The sequence below is a fragment of the Mustela lutreola genome, chromosome 16 (assembly GCF_030435805.1).
Source record: "Mustela lutreola isolate mMusLut2 chromosome 16, mMusLut2.pri, whole genome shotgun sequence".
NCBI lineage: Eukaryota > Metazoa > Chordata > Mammalia > Carnivora > Mustelidae > Mustela > Mustela lutreola.
In genome coordinates, this window is record NC_081305.1 from 59,108,849 (window position 1) to 59,127,406 (window position 18,558).

An 18,558-nucleotide genomic window follows, 5' to 3' on the forward strand; every position below is an offset into this window, starting at 1 on the left:
ATGATGCCAATTTTGTGGGGACAAAAATTTTTGTATATATATTTACTCAAAGAGTAAATTTGGAAATTCATAGACCAAGATATTAATGATGCTTGTTTATGGGTGTGAGGATTACAGAGGACTTTTAGTTCTTTTTCTTACTTTTCCTCCTTTTTTTCATTTTACAATCTTTTCTTCACGTTGATCATGCAGTGTTTTTGGAATTGAAATATATATAATTAAAATGTATATTACATACATATAAAATGTATACCAAAACATCATTGTTTTATGTCCCCTGGTGATGGCATTATGGATTCATCTGCTGGAGAGTAGTGTCAGATTTTCACATGGACACAACGTGAACATGTTAGCAGCGAGTAATAACTTCTTTTTAAGGAAAGAGAGAAAAAGGTATAGTGGTGCTCCCAAGCTGAGAGCCAGAACATCGTGGGTCCTCCCACACACCAGGACACACCGGCTGGGTACTCAGCCTCTCACCTGGCCTTGGGCGGGGCTTCAGGTGTACGCTTTTTACGTCAAGGTCTGCACTGAGCCGCAGAGGGCTCTGGGAAGTGTAGTCCCGGCCCTCCCGAGTTGCCCACTTCCGCTTCCGGCCACCGCAGCAGTGCCATAATTTCTTCTGCGATGGTGAGTAGGTTATGGGACGTGGGGCTTCTTGGAGGTCTTGGTTCCGGCCGCAGGGACAGGGGCTGGGTCTTTAGGAACTCGGGGGAGGGGGCGTGTGGCGGAGGTCAGAGTCAGGGGATTTCGACAGCTCTGCCTGGCGAAGGAGAGGTTTGAGGAGGCGGATGCCCTGGGCATCCCCGGTTGGGATGGAGTGGGGCGGGGCTCGGGCAGCTGTGCTGCGCACCCCCAGCTTTGGAAGCCGCAGTTTCAGGTCAGCAGTTGTGGCTTTAAGACGTGCATCGCTTGGTTTGGGAGACTCCAATGCAGGCAGTCTCAGATTGATGATATCTGGAATTCTTTCACGGTGGACGCACACCCACTTCTGCATGAATTTTCGGACTTTTCTGTGAAGTCATTTCCATAAGGAGCTGCAGAAGTTGATTTCTCATGTTCTGTATGTGTTCCCTTGAGAATTATTAAGCGCCGTACAAGTTTTAAGCGAATGTTTTGCTGATGTGGTGGTGCTAGGTCTGTTTTATTGCAGCGTCTGAGGCACACGGGTTGAATTCCACTCTGTCCCACAACATTACGATGTTGTGTGAATTCAATTCAAATATTTTTTTAATAGTAGATCTTTAATCGTATTGCATGCATTTTTGTTTATGATTTAAGGTGGGGTACGTACGAATTTAACAGTTGTTTCAACTCCATAGGTTGTAAAGACTCTTCTCATTGATCTTTTTCTCCATTATTGCAATATCACTATTTCTTGATTACTGTAGCTTTAGAATAAGTCTTAGGGGCGCCTGGGTGGCTCAGTGGGTTAAGCCGCTGCCTTCGGCTCAGGTCATGATCTCAGGGTCCTGGGATCGAGTCCCGCATCGGGCTCTCTGCTCAGCAGGGAGCCTGCTTCCTTCTAAAAAAAAAAAAAAAAAAAAAAAAAGAATAAATCTTAAAGTCAGAAGGAATGAGTCCAAATTTTGCCCCAAATTTTCTTTGAATAGGATTGTTTTGACTAGTCTAGGTTTTTAAAAAATTATTATTATTTATTTGACAGAGAGAGAGAGATCACAAGTAGGCATAGAGGCAGGCAGAGAAAGAGGGGGACACAGGCACCCTGCCAAGCAGAGAGCCCAATGCGGGGCTTGATCCCAGGACCCCGAGATCACGACCCAGGACCCTGAGATCACAACCTGAGCCGAAGGCAGAGGCTCAATTCAATGAGCTACCCAGGCGCCCCACAACCTTTAATTGAATGAACATGGTATATCTTTAGGTATATATTTAGGCTCTCCCGGCACCAGCAGTGCAATTGCTGGATCATATGGTAGTTCTATTTTTAATTCTTTGAGGACCCTCCCTACTGTTCTCTTTCCACAATGGCAGTGCCATTCTGTATTACTGGGATTCCTTTTCCTCCACATCTTCACAGACACTTGTTACGTCCTGTCTTTTTGAGTCTGGCCATTCCCACAGGTTTAAGGTGATATCTCACTATGGTTTTGATTTACATTTACCTGATAATGAGTGGTGTTGGGCATCTTTTCACGTGTCTGTTGGCCATGTGATTGTCTCCTGGGAGCTACAGTGAATGCAGGCTTGTAGACAAGGCCCATGGCAGGAATGGTGTGGACCCTCTGTCTGAGCCCTATAGGGAGAGAGGTCCCCTTCCTGGAAGTAGGAGTAGATTACAGGAAGGCTAGATTCCATTCAGCTTGGGCTCAGAGATTTGTCCATGTTGTGTGGTGGGAAGAGTGATAAAATCATTGTTATCTCCTGGATCTTTTTTTTTTTTTTTTTTAAGATTTTGCTTATTTATTTGACAGAGAAAGAAAGATCACAAGTAGGGAGAGAGGCAGGCAGAGAGACGGGTGTTAGTAGGCTCCCCGCTGAGCAGAGCCCAATGTGGGGCTCAATCCCAGGACCCGACATCATGACCTGAGCCGAAGGCAGAGGCTTAATCACTGAGCAACCCAGGTGCCCCTCCTGGCTCACTTTTATTTATGGCTTTGCCTTCTTGGGACTGTTCCTTTCTCAGAACTGGGTGTAAGAGAAATGAATAACCTCTGGTCTCTTGACATAAGAGCTTCAAGGGAGTAGAATTTCGGTTTCTTGTTGTTTTATGGCAGTGCCACTTCTCTTCCCAAACAAGGGCCTGCTCTCCTGACCTCACTCTTCATACCGTGGTCTTGACAGATGCCCATTCAGGCCCCTCAGCATGGCTGCCTTCCCCCCAGAAGTGGGTTTTTCTACAGCTGGGGCAATTCCCGGTGTCCTGATTTAGTGTAGCTCTCCCTGGCTTCTCATACTTGTCCATTGGGTTAGTAAATCATTCAGGCTTACACTACTTCAGGGCTGTGCTAGGTACAGGGAAAAAATAATTATAGTAACTGTAATGTTAGGCATTAATTGTTTATTTTATACCGGTTATGCTGAGGTGTTGTAAGCGGAAGTCAGGGCCTTTGCACCTGCCCCTCCCTCTGTACTCTTCCCATCCCAAATCTTCCCGCGGCTGATTTATTTTCACATCGGCCTTAGAGACCATCCTCGACAACGTGATTAATGCTGTCCCTCCCACACCTGCCTCCTGTGTTCTGTCCCAGAGCCCCCATATTCTGGTTCGTAAACAGTCGGTCTTATTTTCGTCATTGCCCTTTTTATACTCAGAAATCACCTTATTTGTAGATTGGTTTACCTACCAGAATGCAAGCACCGTAGGAACAAGTGCCTTGTCCATCTTATTTGCCTCAGTGTCCAGAATGTTTGTTACACCGCCGAGATATAGTGAGACACCAAATAAGTCTTCGTTAAACAGATGTGTGCCTGTATTCCTAGGTTAGTGCTAAGATGAATGAGTTAACGGCGATGATAGCAGTAGGCTGAGGATTTTCTAGGTGCCATGTACTAGCCTATGAGCTTTATTCAAATGCATATCCATGTGTATGCGCGCAAGAAAGACTGAATCCTTGCAACTTTGCGAGTAAGAAGTACCGTCCTCACGGCAGAGGAACAGACTCCTTTAGCGATTTGTCTCCGAGTGTTCATGTGGCTACAGAGTGGCTGAGCCGGAACTTACCCCAGGCCACAACTCCAGCATCCAGAGTCAAGACCTGCAGCTTCCCAGCCCTGCCTCTCCCGTCTTGCTGTCTGGATTGAAACACCATCATTTACCCATTTTCCTTAAACTTTAGCTCCAGACTCCTGTTTCAGTTCTCCTTTTCATCCGCGCGTGTAATCGTTCATCTAGTCCTGTTGTTTCTGCCTTGCCAGTGTCTCATTCCCATTACCTCTTTATCCCACTGCCCGGTTCACCAGTGGTGCTGGTCAGCTTTCTCTGCCCAGGATGAGCCCCATATGGTAAAGGGGTATCTTTCTTTAAACCCAAGCACCTGATCCATGGTAGAATTCCAGTGAATGTGTGCAGTCTTCCCAGCTAGAACGGCAGCTGCTCGAGCGCCGTCCTCATCTGCCCCGATCACCACTGTGTCCCAACCGGCCCAGCGTGGTCCTTAGCATGTAACTGACTAAGCGAACACACGGCAGACAAAACCATTGTGCTCTGTAGCTGGTATCGAAGATCCCAGGATCCAAATATCAGCGGGCTGAGTTCACTTTGGTCCCAGTTTCCCATTGATGTATGTGTTGGGTTCCCATGTTGTGCCCCGAGCAAACTAAAATCCCAGGCCTCATAGAGCTCTGATTATCATGGGCACAGAGAGATAGTAAATGAGACCAACAGATCGTAGGTTTGGTGATAAGTTTCATGGGGAAAGATGAAGCAGGGATGATGCTTTGGGAGGGCTGGCAGAGGGACTTGCAATCGTAAGTAGGATTATCAGGATATGACTTCAGTGAACAGGTGGTGATTTCACTCAAAAGGTGCTAAGTAGACACCCAAAGGAAGTGAGAAGCCCATTTCCCTGGAGAAAGGGAGCAGCAGAAAAGGCCCCAAGGCAGGGGGTAGGACTGACTGGTCTATGTGAACAACAGTAAGGAGGCCAGAGTGGCTGAGCCCAAAGAGAAGAGGAAAAGTAAATGGGAAGTTGGGTATTAGGAGGTCAGATAGTGTGGCATCTTTTGGCTATCGATAGGACTCGTGAAGGTTTTGAGCAAGGTGAAGTTCTTGGCCAGAGGAGTGACATACCTTTCTTGTCTTTTTGAAAGATCATTCTAGGGGCGTCTGGGTGGCTCAGTGGGTTAAAGCCTCTGCCTTCGGCTCAGGTCATGATGCCAGGGTCCTGGGATCGAGCCCCACATCGGGCTGTCTGCTCAGCGGGGAGCCTGCTTCTGCCTCTCTCTCTGCCTGCCTCTCTGCCTACTTGTGATCTCTGTCTGTCAAATAAATTTTAAAAATCTTAAAAAAAAATAAAAAATAAAAGATCATTCTAGCAGGGGTGCCTGGGTGGCTCAGTCGGTTGAGCATCTGACTCTTGATTTCAGTTCAGGTCATGACCTCAAGGTCATGAGGCTGGGCCCTGCACCAGGTTCTGCACTCAGTAAAGAGTCTGCTTGAGATTCTCTCTGCCTCTGCCCCTCCCCCTGTGCACATGCACTCTCGCGTGCACTCTCTCAAGTAAGTAAACCTTAAAAAAAAAAACGAAAAAAGCATCCCAGCTGCTGTGTAGGAAGTAGGTTGTAGGGGGACAGGAACAGAAGCAGAGAAACCAGTTAGGAGTTAACTTCAGTGGTTTAGGCAAGAGATGATGGTGGTTTGGACCGTTACAGTAGTGAGAGAATTGGTTGGATTCTGGCTAGCATTTGAAGGTTTTTGCTGATGGTTGGATGTGGTGTATGAAGAAGAGGGGGAAAAAAATCAAAGACCACATCAAAACATATGGCTTGGGGCGCCTGGGTGGCTCGGAGGGTTGAACCTCTGCCTTTGGCTTGGGTCATGATCTCAGGGTCCTGGGATCGAGCCCCTCATTGGACTCTCTGCTCGATGGGGAGCTTGAGCTTGCTGGCCCCCTCCCCCTGCCTGCCTCTCTGCCTACTTGTGAACTCTCAAATAAATAAATGAAATCTTTTTAAAAAACAAACAAACAAACATGTGGCGTGGTTATTTGAAAAGACAAATCTGTGCTTGGTTTGGGGCATGTTAAGTTTGAGACATCTTCTAGACAGCCAAGTGGACACGTCGAGTTGGCCTCGAGTCATCAGCGTATGGACCCTGTTTGACGTCCCGAGGCTGGATGGGTTCAGTGAGGAAGGGAATGAGTAGAGAGAGAGAGAGACTTCATGCACTGAAGCTTGAGGCAGCCCTGGCTTTTGGAGGTCGGAGATATGAGAAGGAACCATGAGGAAATTCTGTGTAAACTAGAAAGCCCTGGAAGCGAGCCAGGCAAAGGACACGCGAGTGTGTTAGCACTGCTTCTATAAAGTGTGGGTCCAGAGGAGCCGTATCAGCCTCACTTAGGAACTTGCTTGAAACACAGAATCTTAGGCTCCACTGCAGAGCTGCTGAATTAGCATCTTTGGGGCTGGGTTCCTGAGGTCTGTTTCAGCCATCTGTCATGGTGATTTTTGAGAAGGTTAAGTTTCTGGAGCACCCTCCTAGAGGGTCCTGAGGGGCTGGGTTTCAATGGCAGCGGTCTGGAGGACACTGTTACACACCTCGGTCCTCCCCGTAGGCGGTCCATAGGCGGCCCAGTCTTGCACACTTGCTTCAGAGGGCAGTCCCTTGTGCAGGAGGGCAGTGTGCAAACTGGGAGACTGGAAGGCGCTGGCCGGGGCAGGCTGTGCAGAGGTCTGGGACTGGATGGTTAAGGGCAAAGTGGAGACGTGAGCTCCTGAAACCATCGAGTGTAGGGAGTGTCTTGGAAGGGGCCCCCCGGGTGCTTTTTTTGTGTTTATCTGAACCTACCCTGTGGTTTGAGTCTCAGGAGGAAGTGGGTCAGGCAAAGAGGGGAAGGGAGGGAACTGGCAGTCCATGTGTTTGTGCTGCCTACTGACTGGTCCCGGGCTGGTTCCAAGAGTTTGGGTCTTCTCTCTGCCTCAAGCCTGGTGATGGAATTTGTTAAACGTGCCCAATGTGCCCGGCCCTTGCAAAATGGAGAACATGAATAGAGGAAGAAGGCCCCATTCCCTTGATGGTTTAGCGATCTCTCTTTCTCTCCCCCTTTTGAAGATTTATTTCAGAGAGAGAGAGAGAGAGCGCACGTATGAGCGAGGGGCAGGGCAGAGGGAGACAGAGTCTTGAAGCAGACTCCCCCGCTGAGTTCGGAGCCCATCATGGAGCTCGATTCCGGGACCCTGAGATTGTGACCTGAGCCAAAATGAAGAGCCTGCTGCTTAACCAATAGACCCCACTGAGGTACCCCAATGATTTAGAGATCTTAACAGGGCAGCTGTGTGAGAGGTGGCAAGCCAGCAACTTAAAGCAGTTCTGGGTCCCAGAGTGACTAATTTGATCTGGTGGCAGCAGAAGGTCTCCCTTAGAAGAGCTTTTGAACTCCAGTCCATGGGTGTAATGTAGAGGGTTCATGAACTTGAGTGGGGAAAAAGTAAACACTAATTGAACTAAAAAATTGCATTTCCTTTCATTATGAATGCAGGTGACAAACCACAGTAGTTATTATCAGAACCCATGAATCTGCTATCCATGTAAATCATAGATATTTTTATATTATAGTTGGTGTAGATGTTTTAAAATATTACTTATGCTCATCACTATTTTGAAAATACAGTAGTTAATTAATTCTTGATATTTCCATGTGTAAAAAGAAGCACATCCCTGATATCTTATTATTTTGAACGTTGTATTCTAGTATGATTAGGCTTTAAAATAATTCTGTGTGTTCTATTTTCTACATTTATAGCGTTCTTCTGAGTAAGAGTCTGTAAGTCAAGACAGAACAGAAAAGATCACAAATTGATGTAGAAGACCTTTGCTAATCTGTATCTTAATTTATAGAATCCTTGAGGACTGAGATTTTTTTAAGGTGTTTATTATCATTATTATTATTATTTTAGTAATCTCTGCACCCAATGAGAGTAGCACACTCCTTCTGACTGAGCCAGCCAGGCACCGCAAGGACAGGATGTTTGATTGTTCTTATTTCTGCGGTGCTCGGAGTATCACGTTAGTAAAGCGTTCACAGTCCAGAGTCCCCTTCACAGAACACAGGTCTCGTGTCTGTGGCATCTGTACCCTGCTGCAGGGCCCTGTGTCTCACTGCGACACTTCTGCTGCTAGGCCCTCCCCGCAGAAACTCTCAGACTGTCTGCAGCCATCTGCAGTGTTCTTGACTCTGTGGACCGTGGGTCTCTCTGGAGCAGGGACTATGCGTACAGCGACTCAGTAAGCGCCCACCGAGTCGGTGTCCAGAGGGTGTGCACCATACTGGAGACCCAGAGCTCTGGGGCCCAGAAGAAAGGCCTGCATAAAGTCAAGTTTCCCTCTTGAGCCCACAGGTCCCTGGAGCATGGGAACCAACCAGGCTGTGGAGCGTGAAGGTGGAGGCAGGTCCTTCCCTCTGAGCCCAGGGAGCCATCCCAACACTCCTCGTCAGAGCTTGGAGAACCTCAAGAGTGAAGGAGGCCTGGATCTTCTGCTTCTCAGGCTTGGGAAGATCAGAGGAGAAATGAAATCGCTGCCACCCTGGGAAAACCTAGGAGAGGTGACCATGGAGACTTGGACCTCCAGGCCTGGGGAGAGAGGTGCGAGTTCAGGAAGGGGGAGCGGTGGGGGAGGATCGGAGCCGGGCGTGGAAAGAGGAAGAGTGAGGTGCAGGAGAACGATCCAGTGTGTGTGTGTCAGTGAGCCCAGGCGGGAGCCCCCTCTTCTTATGGCTTCCTTCTCCTCCTACAGCTCTCCGCTCTCAAGCCTCAGCCCTTTCTCAGGATGGAGAGGACAAGACCGAGTTTCAGGTGGGTTGAGATCTCTTCTCCAGAAATGACACGCCAGGCGTCAGAGCATAAAAATGTCCCCTCCATTGGTAAAAGGGAACAGAGAAAACAATGTATTGGGCGAGTAATGACTTTGCTCATTGCGTGTATCCACAAAGTAGCCATGTGAGAGAGGTGATGGGATCCAGGGTTAAAAAGAAAGAAATGAGCGAGGAACCCTGGATTTGAATCCAGGTCAGCATGGCTGTCATTTGCCATTCTGCTCTACATGTTCCTGCCCATCAATAATCATTTTCTCTAAGGGCCCGAGCCTAAATTAAGCAGAGAGGTGACTCCAGGTAATGAATCCATCTCTGCCTGAGTTTCTGTCCTCCGTGGGACCTTTCTCGGATTCATTTACAGATGTTATATTCTCCAGATGATACACCCTACCAAAAAGTACCCCATGGACCAGGTTAAAAGAGAGCATATTAGAGGAAAAGACATTTCGTCTATGACAAAATTACAAATTATAGTATCTTTATTTTCGGAAGAGGGGTTCAAATGCTCAAGCATTCTTGTTCAGGAAGGAAGAAAAGAAGAAACACAAACGGCCAATAATTATATGAAAAGATGATCAACCTCTAGTAGTCAATGCAGTACAGATTAAAACAAGGTAGGATTTTTTTTTTTTTTTTAAGCAAATGACCAAAGATTGGAAAGATCAGCATTCACTGTGATCCCGATGGAGAAACGGGCACATGCATGCAATCGGAAGGCGCATTTTTAGCCTTTCTGGAAGTTCTGTGTACGTCTGCCCCACTCTTCAAGTTCATTCTAAATCAGAGCACGTGTTTGCAGAATGATCATTGCAGTGTTGTTCATAATAGCAAAGAAAGACAAAAAAAAGTCGTGGAGTGGACTCCATGTCATTTGTTGGATTGATACTGGATTGCTGGAATATTACGGTTTCGTTTGTTTTCTTGTGGATTTTCTGCTGCTGTCCAGGGAGATAAAGTGGATGAAACTCTTAGGACGTAGAAAGATGCACACACGCTCGCACTTTCTCTTTCTCACGCACACACAAGCCCCACCAAGGCTTTCCCAGCACTAGACATTTTTGCTAATCTGATGGAGGAGGCTGTGTCGCTGAGACCTCCCATGTATTTTATAGTTCGTCACGTGGTCGGTGTGTGAGGAGCTCTTCCTTATGTTTGCTGCTGTTATATTTTTTGTTTGCGAATTGCTTAGGAAAGGCTCTTGCCCATTTGCATTAATTAATGAAAGGAGCTCTTTCAAGAGTAGGGCTGTTAACTCACCCATCTGAAGTGTGAATGGTTACTTTCTTTCATTCTTGACTTTGTGAATGGTGAGTTGACCATAAAGAAGTGTAACATTTTCACCTTGTTAAATGATTGGTTAGTTCCCTTTTGAAAATCTTGTTCCATACCTAGCTCCCGAAGGCCTTATGTGTTCTAAGCTTAACCCAAAAGACATGTAAATGGGTTTTTATTTAGATTAAAAACGTTTTAATCTCTAATATGGCTGTAACTTGGTTTTGTAAGTGGTGTAAGATATGCAGTTTCATTTTCTTGAAGATGGATAGCCAATCATGACGGTGCCGTTTATTATCTTTCTCATTCATATGCAAGTCGACTAAAGTACTGCCTTTATCATTTGTATATTTTGTGTGTATTTATACATGTACACGTTTATATATTTAATAGGTGTATATATTATACATTTGGAAGAAGGAAAGCATTGTTGACTTCGCTTTCCTTTAACGGGACTGTTCCTGCATTCTGTGCTCTGGTCCGCTGAGTTACTTGTATGTCTACGTATTGTTTTACCACTTATATCGAACATTGAACTTTCTAAGTTGAGAAGTTATTTTTTCTTCCTTTCCCTACTCATTCACAAACATTTGTTGGACACCTGCTGTGGGCCAAACATTATTCTAAGCCCTCGTGATGTATCAGAGAGCGAAACAGATAGAATGCTCCTGCTTTTGTGGGGCTGGTGTTCTAGAAGGGGGAAACAGGTAGCAGACAGTTTAAAAACAAGATCATCACTTTCAAGTGTCTTGAGGGGCATAGGCAGGATGAATTGAGAGAAGGTTTCTGCAGTCATCTAAGCAAACGACAGTGACAAGTCAGATTAGAGAGGTGGAAGTAATGATAGGGAGAAACAGATTTGAAATCTACTCTGAAATAATAATTGGCAGATTTTTTTTAAATGAATAAGAGTAAGAAATAAGGAAAAGGAAGGAATCGAGGATGCCTTAAAGGTCAACGATGCTTGTGTTTACCCACATCAAGGAGGTTAGAAGACTATTTGGGAGGAGACACTCACTTCTGATTGGGCTGTTTCTGCTTCAGATACCTTTTAGACACCCAGGTAATAGTTGGAGTTGGCAGGGCTCAGTGTAGACGACAGCGCTGGGTATAAAAATTTGGGAGTTAATGGTGGTTCATATCAATTTAATCAATTGTCAGATGGACTGTCTCTGGCCCAAGCTTTCTCCCTACTGTTACACTGCCTCTAGTCTTGGGATTGATCAAGGACTCTGCTCAGAAATGTGCTCTCTCAGTGGCACTCCTTTTCCAAAATCAGGAGGTGGGTTCCTCTGGTCTGGCCCCTCTGACCTCACTGGGATGACAGGATAGCAGAGTCGTTTCTGCATGGAGAAGCGAGGTTGCCTGGGTCTAGTCCTCACTCATTGCTTCTTAGATACATGGTCTTTGACAAATAATGTTGCCTTTCTGAGACCCCAGGTTTCTCACCAGTGGCACTAGTCACTACCTTGTGAGTAGTTACTGGTAATAGAGCAGACGAGAAAACATTTCCAACACTCTAGAAAGCTCTCACTGTCCCTGAGTTCTCTGAGGTTTAAGTGAGGTCAGTCATACACAAATACTTGGGCTAGAGGGACGCCTAGATGGCTCAGTCCAATAAGCATCTGCCTTAGGGTCAGGTCATGATTGTGGGGTGCTAGGGTGGAGTCTGGCATCCGGCATCCTGCTCAGCAGGGATCCTGTTTTTCCCTCTGCCTGCCGCTCCCTCTGCTTGTGCGTGCTCTCGCTCTCTCTCTCTCTCTCTCTCTCTCTCTGACAGATAAATAAATAAATCTTTAAGGAACATTGTTAGGCTAGAGCCTGCCTTACAGTCATTTTTCTGTAAATATAAGCTATAATATCATCTGCTTTATAGACTCACTGGTCCCCTGGTGATACACATCTTGGCCTTCATAGGACAATTGTGAAGGCTTAGTGGCTCTGGAACTAGACTGAGTATTCAGCTAGAACTAGACCTCTGTAAGTGGCTGTGTGACCCCAGCCAGGTTACTTCACCTGCTGGTTCGGGGGTCCCTGAGACCACCCCCACGTTCAGAGATTTGCCGGACCCGAGGGACTCAGTGTGTAGTTGTAGTTATGGCCACGATAGGTTACAGCAGCACACCTGTTGGCACCTGGCTTCCTCCAGACTTCACCCCACAGGGCTTTTCCCTTTGCTGGTTTTGCTTTGTTCTTTTTGTTTTTAGCCACACCAAGTCTTAGCTGATGTAGATGTTTCAAAGTATTACACTCGTGACTATTTCGAAAATACAGTAGTTGATTCATTCTTGATATTTAATGTGTACAAAGAAGCACATCTTTTGTGTTTTATTATTTTTGAACATTGTATTCCCATATAATTAGCCTTTAAAGCAATTCTTTGTGTTTTATTTTACGCATTTACAACATTGTTCTGCGTTAGAGTCCGCAGTATCACCGGACTGCCAAATCAGTCCACGGAACAGAAGAGATCACAAACTCTGATTTCGAAGACCATTGCTAACCTGTGTCTTGATTTATAGACTCCTTGAGGACGGAGTTTTTTTCAAGTTTATTATTATTATTATTATTATTTGGTAATCTCCACACCTAGCATGGGGCTCGAACTCACAACCCCGAGATCAAGAGTAGCGTGCTCTTCTGAGTCAGCCAGGCTCCCCGAGGACAGGGTTTTTAATCACTGTGATTTCTGCAGTGCTCAGAGTGTTGCATTAGTAAAGCGTTCATACTCCAGTTCTCCTTCACAAAAACCCCTGGGGCTCAGTTCATACCTGAGGATGACAAAGCGTGATTCGTAGGGTCTCAGCAGGTTGGGGACACAGTTGCATAGACACATCTCAGTTGCTTCTGTTCAGCACGGACACAGAGGCCCATGTAAGACGTGTGTGTGGAGGGGGGTGTGGGCTAGGGCAGCAAAGAGCAGGATTTGCCCAGCTTCTGGGGGAGGGAGGGACAAGGGGCTGGTTGGTGAAGACCAGTCGTTCGGGTGGAAAAGGTGATTTGGGGATGCACGCGAACATTACGCACTGTTGGCACAGTCATCGTGGAGGAGAAGTTGGTATTCTCCCAAGTTAAATGAACCAACCGTATGAAGAATGGTAGCTCCATGGAATTGCCTTCAGAAGTGCTTACCCCGAGCAAAGAGTAGTTAGGGTTCCGTGCTTTGCTCTTGGGATAACATGGAAGATCCGTTGGTTACGATGGACACTATTAGCATCAGACATTAACAAAACTTGGTTTGACCTGCCAGAGGGAGCAGCTTCCTGCTGGCTTGCCTACTCTTCTCAGTGACTCCAAGTTGACTGTTCACCAGGCAGGTGTTGGTGTTAACAGTGTTTCACCTTTTAGGAGCCATTGACCTTCAGGGACGTGGCGGTAGTCTTCACTGAGGAGGAACTGAGGCTGCTGGACCCCGCCCAGAGGAAGTTGTACCGAGACGTGATGCTGGAGAACTTCAGGAACCTGCTGTCTGTGGGTAAGGGGAATGTTTGGGGAATCGGTGTTATTCTGGGGGGCATCATTGGCACATGGGGGAGTGTTGCAGTAACGTTGGATGTTATCGTTATTGTTAGCAACGACAGCTGTACGTGGAGAGGTGAATTTTCTCTGCAGAAATCTGTTGGGAATTTCTTGCTTGGCAAGTAGATGATGAGATGTAGTTTGTTACTAGTAGGATTGTGTTCACATTTAGCTTCAAAGGGTGTTAACAGGACCCTCTTCTTTTTTTTCAGACATAAAAGAAGTGCCCTGGTAGTTAGGATACACATAGGTGAATTTTGCTCTCGGCTTATTACTGGTCCGAGTCTGAAAGCCTGACTTGGCTTGAGATCCCTGACCATCTTGTGTTTATAACCTCATCTCTGAATTGTCTTTCACCCCACAGGAGACAAGAATACAAAGGAAATGGAGTATATTCCAGGAAGAGAATTAAAGGGCCATTACCTCAGAGAGGTGTCCTGCTGGAAAATCTGGGAACAGGTGGCTGGTGAATTAATTGGGAGTTGGGATCATAGAGGAAATCTTCAAGGGAGAAGTTTCCAGTTCTCAGAAGACACTTCTCACTGCCAAGGGTGGGAAGGAGCCCCTGCCCGGGGTCCACACATTGACAATTTGGTTGGCAATCTTCAGGGACCCATCGGTTCAGAAAATCGAGCGTTTCCACCATGGAAAGCTGTAAGAGTGGTACCCGCTCAAGATTCTTGGATGAAAGCCTTTGTGAACGAGCCATGGAACATTCGAGAAAGGTGTAAAAAACTTGACAGGCAAGATATAATATATAAACATGAGGGGGACGGTTACGGCTTCGGCTGGATATCACGTCACGATGACCACAGGTTACCTGAAACAGAGAGACCCTGTGATTGCCGTCAGTGTGGAAAGGACCGCATTAAAAAGCTGGTACTTCATCATCGCCCTAACCCCCCAGAGCATGACTGGACAAGAAATGAACATGGAAACGGCTTCAGGGAAGAGTCATGCGTTCCCACTGATCCCAGAGGGCCCTGGAGAGAGAGAAGCCACAAAAACGAGTTGGGTTCGGGCTTGAGGCCGACTGCCCACCTTGAGAGACCCCAAAGGCCTCCCTCGGTGGAGAAAGCCTCTAAAAGTCCAGAGAGGGGCTGGGGCCCAAGGCAGAACACGCGCGGCCCCCGCCGTGCCCGGGCCCCTGCCGGCGAGATGCCCTACCGGTGCGACGTGTGCGGCAAGGGTTTTCGATACCAGTCCATCCTCCTCATCCACCAGGGCGTGCACACAGGCAGGAAGCCCTACGTGTGCGAGGAGTGCGGGAAGGCCTTTGGCCGCAGCTCCAACCTGCTGGTGCATCAGAGGGTACACACGGGTGAGAAGCCGTACAAGTGCACTGAGTGCGGCAAGGGCTTCAGCTACAGCTCGGTGCTGCAGGTGCACCAGCGGCTGCACACAGGCGAGAAGCCCTACGCGTGCGGCGAGTGCGGCAAGGGCTTCTACGCCAGGTCGGCCTTGCACAAGCACCAGCACGCGCACCCCGGGGAGAGGCCCTACAGCTGCGGCCAGTGTGGCAAGGGCTTCGCCTGCAGCTCCCACCTCAGCAGCCACCAGAAGGCACACGCGACCCAGAAGCCCTACCAATGCGACAAGTGCGGCAAGGTTTTCAGCTACAACTCCTACCTGCAGGCGCACCAGCGCGTCCACACCGGGCAGCGGCTCTTCGAGTGCGACGTGTGCGGCAAGACTTTCAGCTACAGCTCGGGGCTGCTCAGGCACCAGCGGCTACACACGGGCGAGAAGCCCTACAAGTGCGAGTGCGGGAAGGGCTTCGGCCGCAGCTCGGACCTGCACGTGCACCAGCGGGTCCACACTGGCGAGAAGCCCTACAAGTGCGGTGAGTGCGGGAAGGGCTTCCGGCGGAATTCGGACCTGCACAGCCACCAGCGGGTCCACACGGGCGAGCGGCCCTTCGTGTGCGGCGCGTGCGGGAAGGGCTTCATCTACAGCTCCGACCTGCTCATCCATCAGAGGACGCACACGGGCGAGAAGCCCTACAAGTGCGCCGAATGCGGCAAGGGCTTCAGCTACAGCTCCGGGCTCCTCATTCACCAGAGGGTCCACACCGGCGAGAAGCCCTACAGATGCACCGAGTGCGGCAAGGGCTTCCGCTGCACGTCGAGCCTCTACAAGCATCAGCGGATCCACACAGGCAAGAAGCCCTACACCTGTGACCAGTGTGGCAAGGGCTTCAGTTATGGCTCCAACCTGCGCACCCACCAGCGGCTGCACACGGGCGAGAAGCCCTACACGTGTTACGAATGCGGCAAGGGCTTCCGATACGGCTCAGGGCTTCTGAGTCACAAGAGGGTGCACACCGGGGAGAAGCCCTATAGGTGTGACGTGTGCGGGAAGGGCTACAGTCAGAGCTCCCACCTGCAGGGTCACCAGAGGGTCCACACGGGCGAGAAGCCCTACAGGTGTGGGGAGTGCGGGAAGGGCTTTGGCCGAAGCTCCTGTCTCCACGTGCACCAGAGAGTCCACACCGGCGAGAAACCCTACAAGTGCGGGGAGTGCGGGAAGGGCTTCAGTTACAGCTCAGGCCTGCGGAACCATCAGCGGGTGCACGGCAGCAAGAAACCCGACAAGTAGGCGTGCGTGGGGCTGGCACCCCGAGCTTTCTAGTCGTCAGAGCGCCAGTGCGGGAGAAAGCCTTTGGAAACATGGTGTGTAGGGTCGGCCACGGTTGACGGGAAGGGGACTGACCTGGTCATGGTGGCCCTTTCTGAAGGGGAAGCGAAGACCCGAAAGGCTGAGAAATGGGAAGAGCACTTGAGTCCCAGGCTTCTGCCCCCAAGTGTCCCCAAGAGTCTGTCGCATGGTGGATTGTCCTCAAGGAAGTAGGACGGGGCCTCAGTAAAAATCGTCACTCTCCTCAGAGTTGGCTCAGGAGGGAGCTTTTATGAATGATGATGAGTAGGTTGTGGGCATGGACTCCTTGTGGGGTGGGGGTGGGAATACCTACAGATGGGATGGGACAGATGTAGGAAAGAGTGCTTACCTCACCAAAACCAATATTGTGTGTACGTCTTAGAAGATGGTTTTTACAAAAAAAAAAAAACACAACAAAAGGTGACATTACTATTGGTTGAGGCCAGTGGCTTTTAGAAGAGCCTGAACAGTTGGAGGGGGGGTGTGGGAGGGTCCCCCTCTCTGCAGGTCTGGGTGATGTGTCTCCATCACGCTTTTTATGTCCCGTTGCGGTGAACGTGTTTTATCTCCTAGAGATAAACTGCTCTCCTAGAGAAGTTACTGAACTGCGGGGCCGTTTCATTTCATCAGGTTGTTTGTTTTGTGGTTTTGTTTTGTTTTGTTTTGTTTTGTTTTTTTAAGTAGGCTACACACCCAGCGTGGAGCCCAACATGGGGCTTGAACTCACTCACAGCCCCGAGATCAAGACCTGAGCCGAGATCAAGAGTCGGATGCTCAAGTGACTGAGCTGCCCAGGTGCTCCTCATTTTATTGGGTTTAAAAGCAAAAGCCCATTGGCATTGCACTGAATTTATAGGTTAATTTATTTTATTGTTATGAATATAATTCTTCTGCCCCGTTTCATTCATAGTGTTCTTAGACAAGGCAACCATTAGAGCATCTTAAAGAGTCAGAAACACCATTTTAACTTGTCGGAACAGCTGTGGTAAAATAGTAACCAGAGCCACCATCGGTGGGGAATCTATGGAAACATGCACCTGTGAATTTATTGGTGGGGGTGAAAAAAGTAGTCATTTGGGGAAAGCGTCAGTGTGTCAAGTTCAGTTTGTATTAACCTTTGAAGTGGCATTAAGTGTGGAGTAAGAGATACTCGGGAAATAGTTGCACATGTGGAAAAAGATGTACGCGTATGGCTGAGTTTCTTAGCGTTGTCTTAACAGCAAAAAAAAAAATACTCCAAGTGTAATAAACTAAGGCACATGTAAATGAATGAAAATCACTAAAAATATTCATACACATACATTGACATTGAAGGTTGCCCAAAAATTATATTGTGAACCAGGAAAGTTGGAGAACCATTTTAATATGGCCCTGTTTTGTTAATACATTTTGCGTGCATATGTTTAGAGAGCGAGAGAGATGAAAATGTGTGAAAGGTTAGTATGATAACTGCTTATCTCTAGTAAGTGGGATGTGGGGTGTGTAATACATTCATGTACTTTTATATATTTTACTTTTTAACAAAGAGCATATATCAATTTTATAACAATAGTAAAGCTATTTTTTAAAAAAAAGTCTGGCAGAACAGTGCCTTATGTCAAAGATCCATGTCACAGCCTCTGTAATTTTGTTGCTGTTGCTTTTTCTACTGTGTACTTGGCACCTAAGTACCAAATATAAGGTATACAGATGAATGGAGAAATTTGTGACTTAGATGCTCTCTTAACTGGATGCATCATTTTTGTTGGCTTGGTTGGAAAGGAGGTTGACCTGGGTAATTGGGAGGAACTTTGGTGCTCTGCTCTACATTCTGGCCCTCTGGGACCGTGAGCCCCCAAGCCTGGCTTTCTAGAAGGCAGTGCACCAGGATGGGGCCCCTCCAGTCTCACCCCCTCACCAGGGGCATTGTGTGGGCCGAGCTCTTCTCTGCTGCCTGGGCCACTGCGTAAAGAATCAGTTATAGGTGCGACAGGGAGGTGGGGGAGGGCCCTTTTATCTAAATGAACAGTTAAAGAATATGTCTTTAATGATTGTAACTTTTTAGCAAAGTGTCCATAGCTGAAATGGTTAGCTTTCCAAAGGGGCTTGGGAAAAAAAAAAAAAAAAAAAATCTCAGGTGTTTTGGGGAATAGCAGCGGCATCGTTCCAGTCGTGGCATGGGTTTTACAGCCAAAGAACACAGACCCTACCCCTCAGACCCTTAAGGTCTATAGTTGAAAAGTTCAGCTCTCTAAATGGATTTCCTACGGAGGATTGCAGATTCTTTTTTTTTTTTTTTTAAGATTTTATTTATTTGACAGACAGAGATCACAAGTAGGCAGAGAGGCAGGCAGAGAGAGAGCGGGGAAGCAGGTTCCCTGCTGAGCAGAGAACCTGATGCGGGGGCTCGATCCCAGGACCCTGGGATCATGACCTGAGCTGAAGGCAGAGGCCCACTGAGCCACCCAGTTGCCCTGCAGATTCCTTTTTTTTCTGTAATTTTATTTTATGCATTTTTAAAAGCTCCAAAATTTTAATTTTGATTTTGTTTTTAGTTTCAGGAGTAGAATTTAATAATTCATCAGTGGTGTATAATACCCAGTGCTTGTTGCATCGAGTTCCCTCCTTAATGCCC

The 18,558-nt window shown here is 47.6% G+C and overlaps 1 protein-coding gene across 4 annotated transcripts; it reads left to right on the forward strand.

The window, feature by feature from the left end:
• The first annotated feature begins 589 nt into the window (after window positions 1-589).
• ZNF229 (zinc finger protein 229) lies at window positions 590-17,646 on the forward strand. 4 transcript variants are annotated; one of them, XR_009348696.1, is made up of 6 exons: window positions 590-630; window positions 8,020-8,265; window positions 8,417-8,475; window positions 13,116-13,242; window positions 13,651-16,208; window positions 16,626-17,646. XR_009348696.1 is itself a non-coding variant. In XM_059152172.1 (5 exons), exons 2-5 carry the CDS (start codon window positions 8,031-8,033, stop codon window positions 15,882-15,884), a joined length of 2,655 nt encoding a protein of 884 aa, XP_059008155.1. In that variant the 5' UTR covers window positions 590-630; window positions 8,020-8,030; the 3' UTR covers window positions 15,885-16,363. The 4 variants fall into 4 exon arrangements, 2 of the variants coding, with proteins under 2 accessions (XP_059008155.1, XP_059008156.1); XR_009348697.1 differs by having other exon boundaries at window positions 16,629-17,646; XM_059152172.1 differs by lacking the exon at window positions 16,626-17,646 and having other exon boundaries at window positions 13,651-16,363.
• Window positions 17,647-18,558: the final 912 nt, after the last annotated feature.